Source organism: Puccinia triticina, chromosome 6A (genome assembly GCF_026914185.1).
Source record: "Puccinia triticina chromosome 6A, complete sequence".
In the NCBI taxonomy this organism is placed as follows: Eukaryota; Fungi; Basidiomycota; class Pucciniomycetes; order Pucciniales; family Pucciniaceae; genus Puccinia; species Puccinia triticina.
This window is the reverse complement of record NC_070563.1, coordinates 3,250,065-3,264,374: the sequence shown is the minus strand read 5'-3', so window position 1 is coordinate 3,264,374 and position 14,310 is coordinate 3,250,065. Positions and strand designations below refer to the sequence as shown.

The window sequence follows — 14,310 nt, the reverse complement described above, 5'->3', positions numbered from 1 at the left end:
AAAAAAAATATTGGGGGCGGGGGCTTTTCTCCGATGATTTCTGATGTTTCTGGGGGAAAATGATGCGGTACAACAGCTGTCAGAACTTTTAGCCTGAGAAATAAGTGTTATATGTACATACATTGTAATAGGGGGGTTCACAATTGAATTTTACTAAACTTTGGAGGCAAATTTAAGGCCTTTATGAACAAAATTTCAAAATTTTGGGAAAATGCCCAGTAGCAGGTGATACAGATCAATCAGAGCAACTTATCAATTTTTTTAAAAAATGTTCATAAACACCTTAAAATGTGTTCCAAGGTTTTGTAAATTTCAATTGTGAACCCCCCTAATACATATTTGAATATATTACATAAGTGTACATATTATGGTAGTTGTGAGGTCTCCTGGCATCCTGGCTTTGGCAAATCACCTTGTAGTGGTGTTTGTTTAGTCATGTGTTTCATTTTTCACACAGTTGTCACTTAGATTCATAGTGTGCAATGCCATGCGGCCAAATTACACTCAAAAAAAAAAAAAAAAAAAGAGACCTTCAAAAAAACAACTCATGATGGCGCCTGCTAGCAAAGCTTCTAAAGCACAAAGAGCCTGCCGCGAATGTGAATCAATGCTGAGGAAGAAGGTTGGCCGCACGATCAAAAAGCAAAAATTGAATTCCAATCAAAGCTGTCCTATTGAGATTTCCCATGAGGGTGAACAGGCTGATGAACAATTTTTTTGCAATCCCGACAAAGATCAATTCCCACCGGCAAGAACTCAGCCAATTGCACTCGCCAAATGCCGTAATCACATGGTTTACAGTGTTTTATTTACATAATAAGTCCGTTAAGTACATAAAACATACTTTATAAACCCATAGTACATACATTTAAACCCATAATATAGGCAAGTGTTCCAAATTTGACCACCCAAAAAATGATAACTTTTGAAGGAGACATCTCAGAGGGATGTGCTATATAAAATCCTTTTCTACAAGCTCCATAGAGCTCAAAAATGTGTTGTATGGAGTTATAGGGTTGATGGTCAAAAAGTTATGGGGGGTCAAAAAATTTTGCGGGCGCGGGGTAGTTGAGAAGAGATGCGGGGCACTGTAATTGTGTTTTATTTGGGTGCGGTTGTGGTCTCTGTTCCTTCTGGTGCAATCCATCTCCTTCACTGGTCATAAGTGATCTGTTGAATCTTGCGGGGCATCAGCTGTTGGGTAAATAAGTCTTCCTGTGGTCAAAGCCGGAGAAGGAGTCTTTACCCCGCGTCCTGGGAGCATTAGCAGGCCTCTGCTGGTTTGTGTCTTTATGCATCCAGTGCAACCTCCCTCTATCTTAACTAAGTCCCTCTATTGGAGGGGGGTGATGTTTTTCAATCCTTTCTGGACACGCCATTTGTCATCAGGTAATACAGCTAACACGGAAAAGCTTGCCAAATTTTGTGGCTGAATTGATTTCTGCATTTCAGCCACAGGCCTGTACAGAGAAGCTGTACAGGCCTAACTTAACACATGTCCCCCCTGGTGGGAGGCTTGCTGTGGCTGGCCGCAAAGCGGCCCCTCCCGCAGGGAGGGACTTGCGCGTAATGTCAAAATTTTGGCTGGGAAAGAAATCACAAATGGCTGGAGGGGAGGGAAAATATTAAGCCTCAGCCTGCCTCCCCCTCAGGTCCTGTGGACCTGCCCCAGAGCCAAAAGATACTTCTGGACCTCAGCTTTCACTTGGCACCGGTCTCATCTCCTAAATCCAGTCCATTTGCACTGTACTAATGCTTTAAAAATAAAAATAAAAAACATGAAGAAATGTAAACTAAGGATGTGCAACCATCATGCCTGGTGGATCCTGCATCTGCAAACCTGCAGATCCTACACATGTAGTGTTGCATTTTGTTGCAGATAGGAAATTCAATTGTGCATATTATCAGAAAATCTCAAAATGGATGTTCAGAGCAATGTAATATCCTTCAGGATTCCTTTGACCTTCAAAACGGATTCCTTCAATCAGTTTTGGAGCTTTTTGATCAAAGTTTTGGGTGAGGGTGCGCATCAGCACTGCCAATGAAACTGTCTATTCAGTTTTTTTTTACATATTTTGCTGATTTTTAAATAATTATTTAGTGATTTTGGGGTTGAATATCCTTCCTTTCACTGCCAGACTTCAGACATTAGGTGTAAGCCTCTGCTGCGGGGAATCCTCTGGGCAGGGTCCCCCGGACCCTCCGTTTGAGAGGCTTAGTTAAGCTAGGTACAGGCAGTCAAAACACGTTTGGCCGGCTGGTTTTGCTTGACACGGGTGCCGGGCCGGGCAAGGGGCAAGCAAGGCAGGAATGGTGAAGGGCCGGACCAAGGTAAAATTGCTCCAGGAATCCAATGGTGGGGCCTTCAAGGCCCCAAAGTGGAAAAAAAGAAACTAGTTTTTTCCTCTGATGGAATTCCTGATGTACAGGAGCCATGAAGGCTTTGAGGCTGAAATCAGTGGCACAAAAGCTGGCTGCAAGCTTTTCCGCATTAGCTGTACATTTTTGGGGCAGCAAAATGTGCACATCAAGGAGTTCCTTTGTACATATTTTACAAATTTTTGGGGCCTTGGGGCCCCATGAAGTCCTTTTTTGTGACTGACAAGTGTCCACTTCATTGTGCATTCCACATTTTGCACTGTATAGAATCTGAAATTGATAATGTTACAACTATGATTGCAGCTCAACCAGAGGAGTTCAAGATGAGAAAAAATAGTAGAAAGAAGGGGACAGCTTAAGCCATCCCAGAATTGTAAATTGGAGAAAAAAAAGGTTCAGAGACTCATGTGGGAGATTGGTTTTAAAAAAGTCCCCACCAAAATGCCTAATTCTCTACTGCCGCGGGTCAACATAGCGCGCATGTCCCTCCTTCGGAGGTCGCTTCGCTCCCCCGAGGAGGGAATTAGCTAAGTTAGGACCTCCCTAGGGACTGAGCTAAGTTTGGGCTTACACCTTATAAACACGAGAAGAAATCAACGTGAGCTCTTCACAATCTTGAATCATTGTTTCACACCCTCCGATCCATCAACCCATCACCGCCTAGGTGTCCCCATCCTCTGCTTCCTGTGGCTTGGCCATCACCGTTATCATCAGCAATAGCGCCACCTCTTATATACCTTGCCATCGCGCTACTCACCAAACATCCGGCTTCCTGCTTGAACTAGTAGACATAACTTGTTTAGGAGGGCAAAAGGTCAATCAACTAACCAATCCATTGGGCGGTCAATCTGGCTAACACCTCGGACCGTTGCGGCGCAGGTCCTACAGATACCCGACAACAAGTTCCTCGCCCTGGGTGTGCTTGGGCGAACCTATCTGACCAATGCTCGAAGAGCCCTCCAAGCAGTAATATTGGTCATGGAGCATATTACATAATGCTAGACTTGCTAAAGCTAATGTGGCCTCCTGAGATTCCGCTGGAGCTGTCTACAGTGACTACATAAAAACTTGCTCTCTAACTCTAAGACGTTGGAAGTGTACTCCGGATTCATTTGTTGGGTTAATCGCTCAGGCAGGTCACAAAGCTGCGATGATAGACCCGGGCCTTTCTTTGGCCACCTTGGCATTGCTCTCTGGTTGGCTTGGAGGCGAGACATTAAATACTTCCATCGTAACCATTTCCTTCGAGCTCAACCGCAAAGATGGTTCCAGCCAAGACCCCATTATCTTACATCACTCTGTGCGTTGCCCTCACTGTACACCTGAACGGGCATGTTCAAGCAGCAGAGGGCTCTCGTGGTACGCACTACGAATCAAATATCTCACTCTAATTGATTGGATACTTTTGCAACTTGGCTTACTTTTTTCATATCACTGCTTTTGATTGCTTGTCATCGAAGTGATGGCCGAAATCATTGATCACAAAGATTCTAGCTACACCAACATGATTGATTCACCAATAGAACTTGGCACAGATGAGCAGGTGTATCAAAATGAGCAAGAGGGAGCCCACCAAGATTTAGCGGCACTAGGAGGTAGCTCACCAGGTTTTTTTTTTTGTCTTGGGTTTAATTTTCTCAGCTTTGTGATATCATTTACAGTTTTGGAGAGCGACGAGTACCTCAAAATAGGCAACGGAATCGATTTCATCAAAGTCGACTTGGAGGACATGAGTAAATATCTATCACTGATCTGTCAACACCTCGAAATGAAAATCTCAAATAGTAACAATTTTGCCATCCCGGCAAGCCTGGACCAGAAGCTGTCACCTCCAAGATCTCGTCAACGCAAGATTCAAAGGATGGTCACTTGGAGTGAAAAAAAGATTAAAAGAATTTTCACTGGGGGTCGGACTGGTAGTGGAAGCAAGGTCCAAACTGAAAGCAAGATTCCAACTGAAAGCAAGATTCCAACTGGAAGCAAGATTCCAACTGAAAGCAAGATTCCAACTGCACGCAGGATTCAAGATGGGACCAATACTGTAGACGGTCTTTTCATCTTGAACCTGTGGACCCACATACAAAAAGAGCTCAACGAAATAACATCAGCCAGTGAGCCCAGCTACTATTATAGCTGGAATAAGAAGTTGAAGGCTGTAAAAACCGTGTTTTGCTTGGGTGATTTCATGAACAAATGGAAGTTGATTGATTCAGATTTGTTCAGACAAATAGAAACTTTCAAGCAAGAGAATTTAACCCAACTGCTTGAATTCCACATACAAATTGTTTCGGTTGTGCTTTCAAATACTTACTGGGAAAAAATGGTAATACCTCAGCTAGGATTTTTGACAACAAACAGACGTTTAAAACACTTCCACAGGTCTATCAAAGGTATGTTTCCACATTGGGTGACAAATTCATGCCTCTCATCATTCCTGAAGATAGTAGAATGGTTTTGTTTAATGATTATTTCTAACCATCAATTTGATTCAATCCAGCCCTTTCAAATCCAGAGACAAAGATTTTGATGTACCGGGTCCTGCAAAAATGTATTAGATCTTACACTTGGAAGGGTACTAAATCATGCCGCCGGGGCCTGAAAGATGAAAAGGCTCAGGAAATCTGCAATAGATTTTTGGTTTTCAAGCTTGAAGATCTAGAAGATCTCTCCTCAAAAATAAGCCAAGAAGAATCCATTGATGGATATTTTGACATCTTGATTGTTCTCAACGAGCTCCTCAATTACTTCCAGAACTTTGTAGTTGGAAGTAGTCGGAAAAGGAGGCTAGAGCTTCTATATGTGTATTCAATTTTAGATTTTCTGGACAGATACTACCAGCCAATAATGTATTTAGCATTCAAGAATGATCAAAAGGAATATCGATTGGTCAAAAGACAACTCCACATCATGGACCTACTTACAAAAGGATTAGAAAAGAAAACTAGCAGCTTTTCCTTTGAAAGTGAAACAAATGAAATCAAGAAGCTTTTCCAAATAGCCAGAAAGTACATTGATCAAGAAAATCAACTCAGTGGGTGGTTCATCAGCGCAATGTCTGCAATTACTGGCTGTAAACGTAAATACTTGTATCTAGCTATTCCAGTATGATTATTTCATTTATCAGATTTAAAATGTTCAGAAGTTATGGAGAGTTTGATTTTCACAAAACATTCACAAACATGATACAGACAGAAAATATGTGAATCCTTTTTAGGTTTTGCTTGAATAAAAAACTTTGATCAACTTTCTTGATCTGGTTGAACACATTCTCCTCAATCCTTCCCCCTACTCTACTCTTTCTCTCTTTTTATCATAAAACAAAAAAAACAATTTCCTCATGTGTTTAAATCCTCACTCAACTCAACCAAAAAAATCATGCCACTTGTTTCTTATGAGTCCATTCCTATCAAGCAAATCCTTCTACTTTATCATCAATCATTGAATTTCTGTTTAGATCAATGCATGTGGTTTCTCAGAGCTAAATGGCATTTTGGGATTGCAGATCCAAATTTAACCCCAAACTTAACACAAGCCCTGCCGTCTGCAGGGCAGTCACTTGCGCAAGCGACCCTCCAAAGGAGGGACTGGTATCTAATGTGGCGATGTAACTGTGTCACAGTTGAGTGGTTTTGGTGTAACAGACTTTTTGTGGGCTCCAACTCCCTTGCATCACACTTCACATAAATCTAAACTTCTGTAGGGTGTATTTCAGGACCTTGCGGAGGTTATCATCCAATTTCTAAGGGAAGAAATTGAAACATGGATCAAGAGGGAATTTTCTAAAATCACCAAAATCTCAAAATATTGACCTCACCAGTCAACTCTTTGATTTGTAAATCAGTGTCTCTCACTGATGTAATATGTTCAAAAATTTTACATGTACTGTTTTGGGACAGTAAGCTCAACCTTCAAGGATTACATAAGAAACGGTCAAGTTTTTTTTAAAAAAAACTCTGAATTCTAGTTGGACAACAAATTTCTTGTAAAAAAATTGGTCTCTACAATTAGTGGAAATTTGGAAATGTTTTTTTGAAATGGATGAAGATCCACATCTTGAGCATACCATGCCTGATTTAGGTCTTCAAAAAGCAAAAACTGTACTTTTGGTGGCTTTTAGAGAGAAAAACCACCAAAAGAATCCAACCGTGACACGCAAGCAAGTCCCAAATTTAACACAAGTGTACCCTCCTCGGGGGAGCGTAGCAACCTCCAAAGGAGGTACTTGCCTCTAAAGTTGCATGTCTGGCCCTACAGGATTGAGAAAAATGGCAGGGAGGATCCTATGCTCCCCCATTTTCCCCAATATCACCCTCTAGACTTCCAATTCTCTCCTTGCCTTTGGCACCATTACAATCACCAGCTTCTTAGCTTATTTTCCCCCACTTCAAACTCCCCCGTATTCATCCCCCCTTGTAAGAAACATCCTGTAAATGTTGTTACATGGTGGATTTCTGTACCCAATCCCCCCTTTGAGCCCGCGCGGGCTCAGGGAATTTCAAATTTTGAGCCCAAAAACCACTGGATCACCACTCCAGAACCACTTCACAGTAGGTGGAGTGGGCTAGTAATTATGTGTGTCAGCTAGGTAAAAAACTGTGAAATGAAAGCTGAGATTGCAGGCTACAAGTCTGTCTACTCAGATTTTTTTTGAACTAAAAACTACACTTTTAAAAACATTTTGAAAAGAAAATATGTGTTTTTTTGCCAGAAATTCTTGAGTCTGTAGGGCCAATGGTGTGACTTTAGAGGTAAGCCTCTCCTTTGGAGACGCTTTGCGCCTCCTCAGAGAGGCTTTTTTAAGCTCAAGCGAGTCCGCATTGGATACAAGCCTCTCCCGCACTTTGTGCGCTCGACGGAGAGGCTGTACAAGCTTGATTAACCCTGGGTCCAAATTTAACCCTGGGACGGACACATCTCAGCGCCGTCCACCAGGTACACCACCCCAAAAAGCAAGGCAATGTGGGCACATTGCCATGCTCTAACAATTATTTAAAACTAGTTGTATTCAGAACAAATTTTACTGAAACAGTGCTTTATATATTTGTAACTTATACGTTACAAACAAACTATGTTCATTGTTCATTCAAATGTCCCTGAAAAGAACGGAGTACAACATGTGAATTCTTTAACATTTCTCTAAAATTGGTTGTTCAATTTAACCTCAACAGAAATGACCTTGCATCCAACAAACAATCTTCATACATTCTTCAATCACTGCCCAAAAATATTCTTTGTATAATTTTCTTGTGTTTATACTGCTCATAGTTTTACTTGCTGATCCTTTTTTGGATTCTGTATGTACTGCATTTTCTGGGGGCTCTACCTTAACCCAATGAATTAGATTGAATGCAAATTGCATTTTGAATGAAGTTACAACCTACACCCAATGCAATTATTTTACCTCACTAGAATGCAGATAGAAACTTCATACAGTAGAAGATGTATATCCTCTGGTTGGAGGCTCTATCACCAGGAAAAAAGAATGATCACTTGCCAACAAGTGACATAGCAAATTGCAAAGGGGCCTTTGTACTTTTTGATGTCACTTGCAGACAAGTGATCATTGTTTTTTCCTGGTGTATCTTTATTGGATGGAGGTACAAAATTCATTGGAAGACAGTTTTACCTCAATTTGGAGGAGGTAGAGCATCCATCTAACAAAGTTTGTGGCTTCATCAGGATCATCTGATGGAGTTTCAGCACCCATTGGATGGAGGGACCCGGAGAGCCTACAACTGGTGGGGGTAAATCCTCCATTAAATTGAGATAATACAACTATTTGAGGAAGGTGTAACATCCATTGGGTGAGGCTGTAGCTCCATTGGATTGAGGTACAACCACTTGATGCAAAGGGAGTGCCCCCATCTGGTGGAGTTGCATACTCCAGTCAATTGAGGTTGTACCCCTATCATGTAAAGGTAAAACCTGCATTGAATGGTGGTGTTGAATCCAACAAATGGGGGTACCACATTCATTGAACAGATATTGTACCTCCACCTTATGGTGGTTGTGCCTCCGCACTATGGGGGTACAACCTTGATTGAACAATGTTTGTACCTCCACCTGATGGGGGTAAGGCCTCCAGTAAATGGAGCTTTTACCTCCATTCAAATCACAATGGAGGATGTACTCCATCAGGCAGAGGCCAAATTGAGGCTAGGTGACTTTGGACAATCATCCAAGTCACTTCCAGTACTTTGGATGATTTTCCAAGTCACTTCAAGTACTTTGGACAATTTTCCAAGTCACTTTGAGGAATTTTGATGATTGTCCAAGTGACTTTACTTTGGACAATTGTCAAATTAACTTTAAGGACTTTGGACAATCGTCCAAGTCAGTCTTAGGATAAAATTGACAACCTGCAGGTTGGAACCCGGGTCCCCGCCATGGGTAAGGGTACCAGAAAATGGGCACCAGGTTCCGCCTTGGCAGGTACCAAGGGTGGTGTGCTGGCTGCACTTTCTCTCAAAATGTGTGCCTGCTTTCCAGTTCTCCTGTCTTTGCTGCCCTGTGTAGGCTGTCCCAGGAGAAGTTATCAAGGCAGCTGACCCAGGTATCTGCTCAGCCACACATGCTCATGAGTTTTCTGTGTGGTTCAAGCAACCCTCTTCCGGGAACAACAGAGCGGCTCACCTCTGTGCCAAAGCCCTTGCTTGGTGTATCCCCATCCACAGGGGCCAAGCCCATGATATGGACTGGATGACAGTCAGCTCAGATTTAGTTTATACCAAAACAAGTCCCCTGACCACCATGACAAATAGGGGGCTCAGGTTGGGTGTGGACAGGCCATACCCAGGGACCTAAATGTTTTATCAAAAAAACCAGGCACCCGCCGGCACCAGGAAGTACCAGGCCAAAACCATCCCTGGTTAAAGCTCTGTAACATATGGGTTAAACTTCTGTAACCACTGGGTTAAGCTTCTGTAACACCTAGGTTCAACTTGTGTCAAGAATGGATTATCCATGTGCAATAACAATGTTTTAATCATGGCAATGTGGGCATATTGCCTTGCTTTTTGGGGTGGTGGAAGGCATTGCAACAGACCCAATTGGATGCCTCTAGTGTGATGTCCACCGGACACCAAATTTCACCCGTGGCCATGATGGTGAAGCCTGTTTAGTAGTCTTTGTATGCTTGTATGTAGATATGCTTCTACCAAGCAGCCCATCACTACTGCCTACCAGCTTCTCATCTTTCCTCTCTGAATCTGATCTATATCTTCACTGTCAAGCCCCCCTTTGTGAGTATTGGTAGCCCTCTAAGTTTCAGTCCCTGGTGTCCCTCAACATGTAGCTTATCAAAGCCTCTCACATGTAGACACAAACTGTAAGCAGCAGTAAGCACCAGTCCGGGTCCCTCGCCTGCCGGGGGCACGGCACGACGCGGCTCGCACGAAGAGACCCCGCGGGGCTCTCACTCAGAGTACATGAGTTTGTCTCGAATGAAAGGTCCGGACTTGTGACAAGCTAGCATGACGCGGTCGAGTGGGCTTGCTTACTGTGCCTTGCGGGCTGAAAGATGCCCTGCCGAGATATATTGAGTGGGTCGGTTGGAAATGAAATTTCCAGCCCCCCGCCCAAAAAAAATCAAGGGCCAGTCGCGTCAACGCGTCTTTCTGGCCTCATGATTCCGATATCGCCCGGAAAGAGGATGGTATTGGTTGGTGCCGGCGAAATGCGAAGAGTGAAATCTGTGCCTGTTTTGAGAGTGGGCTTGCGGCTGGGGCAAATGGACCGGCCCCGAGCCAGGTACCACTGCCGGTGTAATCTTAGGAAACAGATAAAAAGAGCTCATCTTCTCTATCCTTCTTCCCTCATCCCACATCAAACTTTGTCATCAATTCCCATCCCTACCATCACTTACCCTACCAATTCCTTACTGCAAACCCGGACACCCATCCATTCACCTGTGCTTCCGCTTCCGCCAAGTGTCTACTACTTCTCGTAAATATCTTCCATCTCATAACTTGACAAGCATCTGAAGGCGGTCTCATCTCGTCGATGCCTTCGTTGTGATTCTATGTAAACAAGCACCTGCTAATTCCTGTTGCTTGACTTTTGTTTCGCCAGACTCGTTGCAGCTCTCCATTTCAACTGATCACAAAACCCCACGGACCATCCCTTTTGGACAAGATGCTTTCAAAATCACAAACAACCTCATCACCATCTGCACCAGGCCCCTGTGTCAAATTTGCAACCCTTACTCACCGTTCTGATCCCAAGATCTCGCCGTCAGATCAGCTTGCGAGGCGTCAAAGCTACAACCGTGCTCGATCCGCTGGCCAACCAAGCTCTAGCGCCAAACCTGCTCAAGGTTTTGGCGGAGCTACTCTTACTGCAGAAGCAGCTAGGCGAGAGCTGATATTGAGTGTAACTCAACCAGGCAGAAGTCAGACTTCGAACCGTATTTGTTCTGAAGGGAGCGAATTCGCTAATCTTCGACGCGTTAGCCGTACACAAGCTTCCAATCTTGCCAAACCTCACCGAAGTCGCTCCTTGCAAGGCTTCTTCCCATCACCAATTTTGGCGTCCCAGCCTGTGATACGCCCCGATAACAGGCCCGCTGCCCGCGTCCAAACTGAACCAATTCCGCGTCGGCTATGGAAAAAGAAAGCGAAACCGGTTTACGCTCTATGTCATTCTCGGGCACCACTAGCCCCATTTCTATCGTTACCAGCCAGGGTCTTATCTTCGATGTCTCATATAAATCCGGGAAACTCAATCAAAATTATTCAAAAGAAAGTTCATCGTGCGGTACTGGTAGATGTCAAGAAGCCGTCGAAGATAATGAAGCAATCCAGCTCATCGACCACGTCTCGTTCCCCAAACATTCGAAAAGCTGTCACCAAATATCGCATCAAAGCACACGAGGAAGACCACCAGGTTCTCCAAGGATTCCTCAATAACAATGTGATCCACTTGGAGGAGAGTGATCCTGAAGCAGCGGAAGAGGCAGAAGAAAACCAAAAGTCGGACAAAACAAGGATACGGAGCACGCTACTGAGAAGAATTCCCCACGCATCGATGTTCCCCAATCCCATCCGCTCGTCCTCAGTTGGCTCGAGCCAGAGCTCTTCCTCTTCCAATTCAAACAACACCAATTCCGCTCATTCCAATGCCTCAACTGCGTCTACTTCCTGGAATCGCATCTAATAATCCTTTCACAACCTATCGCCATGCAACAAGTCTCTCATTCTTGCAAACCTATCTATTAGTAACTGCTACCTTGTCCTAGCTATCTGTTTCCGTAATGGTTGATTTCCGTCTGAGTTATTTTACTCAGTATTGCATCATTTGCACTGATTTTTTCTATTCTAACTCTCATCATTAATTCCAATCTGTCAGACTTTATCCTACCATCCGTTTTATTATTTGTCCACACCACACAATTAATCCCCTTTGTCTTTCCACTTGAATACCTAGCATTTTCTTAACTTTTTCTGCAACTCTTCTAAATTAATTTTAATTCACAATTTCTCTCTTACTGTCTGATGATTTTTATTGGTTTGAGGTGGGTAGCTTTCTGTTTGCCCGGATCTGTAAGCTAAGCTATATTTGGTGTTGAGCAAATATGGTAGTCCCATCTTCAGGCCAATTTATAAATTTGAACTTTGGATGCCCTTCCATCATCCAAATCAATATTGCACCTAGTGGCAAAGTTCTTCATCCCACCATCTCAAATATAGGAAATCCCAGGTGTTTCATGTGGAAAATGATTCCTGAATGTGATATGTATTAGCCAGAAAAAAATCATGAAGAGGAAAGAAATCCCTTCAGCCATTGGAAATACTATTCCAATTGAGGTCTTATCCACCAAGAATAATCAACTGTGCATTCAAGGAGTTGATGCACAACCTCAGTCTTTGATTGCTTAGTGAAGATTTGTGAAAATGTTCCACCAAGATGGAGAAATGGCTAGGTATCTACCCAGTGGGATTTTCCCCCAATGATGCTTGCTGGTAATTTGTTTGTTCATTTTTTTTTCTACTATTAGCAGCAGCACACTGCATTGGAGGATGAAATTGCAGGTCCAAAGCTTCTCTAATTGAGATTCATTAATTTGACAATGAGATCTTTTACAAGAAGAAGTTCAACAGTGTACCATTTTATACATGGCTTCCACTAGCTCTCCAAGCAAGGGTTCCTGGTAGAGGTACCTGATGATTCCAGGCTCATCAGGGTCTGAATTTGGCAGGCTAGTTTGGTAAAATCAATGACCAGGAATCTACCAGTGATCTGTGGCCAACCTATAACTACAGACATCACTTTGCCTGTGTCCCCCCGTCCTCCTCATTGCACTCCTCTGTGGTGTCTGGTGCATCTGCAATTGTTTTGGTGTTGCTGCTAGTACTTTTTTTTCATCTGATTATGGAGAATCTTTATGTGTGATGAAAGATTATTTGAACTCTTCCAACTTGAATCCATTTTTATAAATGTATGATTAGGATCAGGATTCAGAAATCACCATCTGCTTTGCAAAGAAAAAAGACCCTGATCAGGGGCAAGAAGATTGAGTTGTGCATTGATCTCCTCTTTCAATCCAAAAGTATTGAGGTTATCAACCCCAGGAAGAAGATTCTCATTGGAATGGAAAGTATAGTTCCATAGGTGAATTTGACGGCCTGTTGGTCAAGTGTGTTGAGATTTTGACTGAAGACCGCAGCACAAGGAAGCACAAAGATGAACCTGTGGGCTCGAGAGAGGGCAGTGAGTGTTGATTGCTCACCGGATTGGCTCAGATTGGAGGCGCGGATAAAAGAAGGAAGAACCAATGAGTTGATTGCTGTGTGTTAGGCTAAGTGTATATAGGCTAAGTACAATGCATCAACTTGTGGGTGAGAATGAAACTGAATATGAGATAATGAATAGAAAGAACTAGAAGTCTCAAACAGAGATATCACAAATGATTCAGGTCTGTCACAAGCAGAGCGTGCGCACATCAGAGGATAAGAAGCATAGGGAAAGTTTGACAATCTAATCTTGGCAGGGACAAGGTCAACAAGGCAAGTGTCAGCCACAGAGTAAATCTCACAGTACCTTACACGTACCAAGTACCTGCAATTGTTCACATTATACATAGTACATTCCTTTTACACCTTTATTACATATGTATATCATTAGATACAAGCTTAAGAATGTACTCTTGTTATACATTACTTTATAGATAACTAGAGAATGTCAACAGGTACCCGTTTGGCGGTACCCGGCACCCGCGGGCAGGTACCGCCCGCACCCGCCAGGCGGTGCCGGGTGCCCGTTTTTTTGGAAAAAGCGGTGCGGTACCCGGGTACCGCCCCCAAGTACCGCTTTCCCCCGCCGGGTTAATCGGGTAACCCCAGGACTCCGGCCCTTGGCCCGCTTTGAGCTGCCCTCAATGACTGACAATAGACCGGTCATTGAGGGCGGTCCCTGGTGCAATCATCGAGGAGAGTTGTCACTCCCCCAATTACAAGTGCGTGCTGGTCGTTGGGGGAGCACCCTCAATGACCATGACCGACCTGTTTGATGACCGGAACAGGTTGATCATCGCTTTTCTGGTCATTGAGAGGTCCTCCCCTCAATCAAGAGTGGGCCGCTACGCTGAACTATGCTATTTTAGCCCTAATCACTACCAAGATGGATGAATTTGCGATGTCGTATATTGATCAATATAGCGTATATTGATCAATTTTTTGTTTTATTCCTGTTGATACCTTTGTCTGTGTTCCATGTCTCCTTAATACTCTTCTATAATCTCTCTCCTTCCCCCTGTGTTAGCTTCAAGCCGCAGGAATCTTTTTTTTTTTTTTTGGGATAAAATTCATGAATTTCTACATACACCATTCAATTCTTCCTGAAAATGCAAGTTTTAGGATTAATCCAGGGTAGCTGAGGGGTCTCAATTTTTTTTTCTTTTTTTTACATCAACAATTGATGTTATCAGAAGTCTCC

General features: G+C 43.3%; 2 protein-coding genes across 2 annotated transcripts; both read left to right on the top strand.

Annotated features, from left to right (window-relative positions):
• Positions 1-3,641: 3,641 nt before the first annotated feature.
• PtA15_6A401 (uncharacterized protein) lies at positions 3,642-5,893 on the top strand (the record flags this gene model as incomplete). Its single annotated transcript, XM_053170103.1, has 4 exons — positions 3,642-3,738; positions 3,840-3,974; positions 4,041-4,243; positions 5,882-5,893. The coding sequence occupies 4 exons, from the start codon at positions 3,642-3,644 to the stop codon at positions 5,891-5,893; spliced, it is 447 nt and encodes a 148-aa protein (XP_053021327.1).
• A 4,619-nt stretch (positions 5,894-10,512) lies between these two features.
• Positions 10,513-11,532, top strand: PtA15_6A400 (uncharacterized protein; the record flags this gene model as incomplete). Its single annotated transcript, XM_053170102.1, has 1 exon — positions 10,513-11,532. One exon carries the CDS (start codon positions 10,513-10,515, stop codon positions 11,530-11,532), a length of 1,020 nt encoding a protein of 339 aa, XP_053021326.1.
• Positions 11,533-14,310: the final 2,778 nt, after the last annotated feature.